The sequence below is a fragment of the Octopus bimaculoides genome, chromosome 8 (genome assembly GCF_001194135.2).
Source record: "Octopus bimaculoides isolate UCB-OBI-ISO-001 chromosome 8, ASM119413v2, whole genome shotgun sequence".
NCBI lineage: Eukaryota > Metazoa > Mollusca > Cephalopoda > Octopoda > Octopodidae > Octopus > Octopus bimaculoides.
This window is the reverse complement of record NC_068988.1, coordinates 30,712,947-30,716,666: the sequence shown is the minus strand read 5'-3', so window position 1 is coordinate 30,716,666 and position 3,720 is coordinate 30,712,947. Positions and strand designations below refer to the sequence as shown.

The following is a 3,720-nucleotide window of genomic DNA, read 5'->3' as shown; positions in this document are numbered from 1 at the left end:
TGGTGGTGGTGGTGGCGGCGGCGTTGGCGGCGGCGGCGGCGGCGGCGGCGGCGGTGGTGGTGGAGTTGATGGTGATGGAGATAGTGGTGATTGTGATGATTTCCTCATCTTGTTTGGTGTTATATATGTATATACGTGCGTAGATATGTGTGTGTAACGAATATTTTTTTCATCATACTTATATATGTATATGATACACTTAAAATTTAAAAGAAACCATACCTTTAAGTCGGAAACTTTTCCCATTAGATTTACAATTAAAATGAAACTGGTAATCAAAACTTTTTCCCTCCAAAGCATAAATATTAGTACAACTAATGACTAACAGCATCGTGGTCAGCACTCTGTCTTTTCTACCGTTACTAATATGAATTTCTGAACCTTCAAACTGCGTAACACATATCCAAGCTCCTGAGGATTCACCGGCTCTTTTGCTGATCGTCAAAATGCATTTCATAATATCAGACATATTTTCTAAAATTTCCATTCAAGAACTCCAGTCTTCTCACAACCCGCTTTTCTCAGAATACATCTGCTGACAGAAGTTGAGACAATATATCAACTATTTCGTGTTTCAGTATGTGCTAAAAATTATATGTGATTTTGTAATTCCAACTGAAGATCAGATTGGGCATGATGGAATATTGTGCTTTCTAAAATAATTTTATTTCCCTTCGAAAACACGTAGAGAGTTTCTTGTCATATAGGAGTCAAATCTCACTCGACTAGTACTCTATCATCATTGGATTATGTAGATCTAGATAAAATGCGTCTGAAAAAGAAATATGCCGTGATGGTCGTAGAAATGGCTTTGCTCCGAGCTGAACTGGAGCTAAAAAATATGACACAACTTTCCTAAATTAAAAGTTATTTTTTTGTATCTTATGTAGTAAATAACAAACTGACAATGATATATTACCTTATTTCAATGAATAAATGATAAACTCAATGATTTCATTAAACAGAACTAATTGTTGTAAGTATGGCCGTAAAGTACTCCGCTATTACGAACTTTATTGAATTCATCAGTTGTAATCTATTATTGCAGCGAAGAGAGATTTGCCATCTGGCCAAAAGATCGATATAGTGCGATGCAAGCACAGAAGAAGAGTGGTAACAACACAGGTTACGCTGTATATTACAGAGAGGATTTAAGAAGTAAGTATTATATTTCTTTTATGTGAAGTTAGAGTTAGTCGGTCTATTTCTCTTGCTTGAAAATCTTAACTTCTCCAGATAATCACTTCGACATTTACCAACGTAACCAAGTTCACGAATGAACCTGAATATATAAACGTGAATATATAATCGTTGAGATAAATATGAATATGTAATCAAAGTAAATGAGTTGCTGCTATACTAATCTTAAGCACCCAGTCTTCCCTTTTCTCTTCTGCGATGGAGGCTGTCAATATCACTGGTTCCGTGGAAATTTGCGATTAATGTATATAGAACGGCTTTTTACATTAGACCAGCCAAGTATCCCAGATGTTAGGCACATCTCGTCCTTCTTTATGTGGTCAAATTCCGCCTTTAATCCTTGCGGGGAATAATTAAAATAAGTACCAGTTAGATACTGGGGTTGATGCAAAGAAATTATCACTTCCCCGAAATTGCTGGGTTTGCGCCAAAATTTGAAACCAATAGAAATATATAAGACCATATACCATAATGCATCTACAGCATCTACACTTTTCCCGGCGTGCTAACGATTCCGCCAGATCACCGCCATAAAGTCAAATGTATCATTATCGCTATTTAAGACATCGAGCTGGCAAAATTGTTCGGAAGCCTGGAGAAGTTCAAATGCCGCCGAGGTTGATTTGACCTTTCATTCTTTTGAGGTCGAGAAATAAGTAGCACCTGAGCGCTGGGGATTTACACCCCTACCCGAAATTGCTGACCTTGTGCCAAAACTTGAAACCAATATTATCACCATTACTAGTATTATTACTATTATGTATGTAGACTTCATAGCTTGTCACGGTTTTGATTAGGTATGTGTGTTCGAAGTATTCTGGAGGATGTGGAACGTACCAACGTTTTCGTATGCACCCGTGTTTAAGTGTGTGTACTTTTATATGAATTGATGGTGACTGGTGAACCAGATTTTTGGGGTTGTTTCAAGCTGTATCGATATAATGTAGGATAAATATAACAATAATAACAATAATCCTTGGATGGAGTTTATAAACATTTAATGCATCGCTACGCGCGTTTCTACAAGTGTATATATATATATATATATATATATATATATATATATATATATATATGCATACATACATACATTCATACATACAGACAGACAGACAGACAGACAGACAGACAGGCAAGCAGACAGACAGACAGGCATATGCATGTGTGTGTAATGAAATTTTTTTATGATTTTGTACTGTATCACGCGGAGATCATGAAGCAATCTGCTCCATATTTTTAATCATGCCCTCCGCTACAATACACCCGTCGGCTTTTATTTTAATCCGTAGTTAGATTATTTATATATTCACTTGTGTATTCATATATAATCTATCTGGTTGCTTTAAAGCAAATTTCCAAAGAAGTTCTAATATGAACAGAAAACGTTTAACATAAAACTTAAATATTACAGCATGATAGAATATTCTGGAATCCATATTAATCTTTCATCCCGATATTCATTGAAAATGCATTATAATTATGAAATCGCCTTAAAAACCAGGCATCCTAAATACAAGGAGTTATATGATATTCGTTGACTGACAAATATCGAAGGTTAAACTAATAAAGCTAACACTGTTTTTCCTAATAATCAGTTATGTTCGATTACTTGCATTTACAGTTTTAAACTATTTCATTAAGTCCTTTTTAATAGCTATTTAATTCTTCACTTCAAATCTATTTCTTCATCATCGTATATGATTTTTTTTATCTAAACAACAATGCCAGTTTTAAAAACAACCACAATCTGTATTTCAGTTGATTTAAAACGAATTTTTCTTTTATTTCAGATTCAAGCGACAGGAATGATGTAGATGCTATGGATATCTACATCTTAATGACATAGATACATACATACATACATACATACATACATACATACATACAAACATATATATATATATTATTTAAAAGAGTTCCAACTCTGTTTTTTATGTTTTATTTATATTCTTATAAAATTAATAAATTATAATAAATTATAATTAATAAATAAAATTAATGTGTTACTGAACTGGACAAGTATAAAAGGCTAAAAATGTGTGAAGATATCAAACGATAAATATGAAAGAAATATCAAAGATTAAACATTCAAATAATAAGGTAAGGGAAAAGGAGCGAGATAAATAAAAATAGATAGAAAAAAAGCAAAGAGAATGAAAGAGAAAAAAGCGTGGGAAAAGAGAGAGAATTAGGGGAAGAGAGTATAGGAAAAAGGGAGTGTATTGAAATAGTTTAATCGTTCGAACCCTGACCTCCTGAAGCTTATTATGATACTTTAGTGCAGATACACTCCGCTGGTAGAGTAGTGCTACGGTATAGAGAAAAATAAGTCATCCACCAGTAAACCGGTGTTACGGGCTCAATCTATAAAGAGCTTTTGATAGTCTACCACATAGCTGGATTAAGAAATGTCTGGAAATGTATGAAATAGCGCCTACTCTGCGAAACTTTCTGTCTTTAAGTATGAGATCATGGAGAACCATACTGACTTTGAACAGTGACAATGAATCGCTAAATGCT

At 34.0% G+C, this 3,720-nt stretch overlaps 1 protein-coding gene across 1 annotated transcript in view; it reads left to right on the top strand.

The window, feature by feature from the left end:
* The window catches only part of LOC128248537 (uncharacterized), a 4,216-nt gene extending 1,138 nt beyond the window's left edge, over positions 1 to 3,078 (top strand). Inside the window, exons 3-4 of the mRNA XM_052969908.1 lie at positions 1,049 to 1,158; positions 2,991 to 3,078. Coding sequence (XP_052825868.1) covers positions 1,049 to 1,158; positions 2,991 to 3,046 — 166 coding nt within the window. The 3' untranslated portion in view covers positions 3,047 to 3,078. The remainder of the gene's footprint in view (positions 1 to 1,048; positions 1,159 to 2,990) is intronic.
* The last annotated feature ends 642 nt before the right edge of the window (positions 3,079 to 3,720 follow it).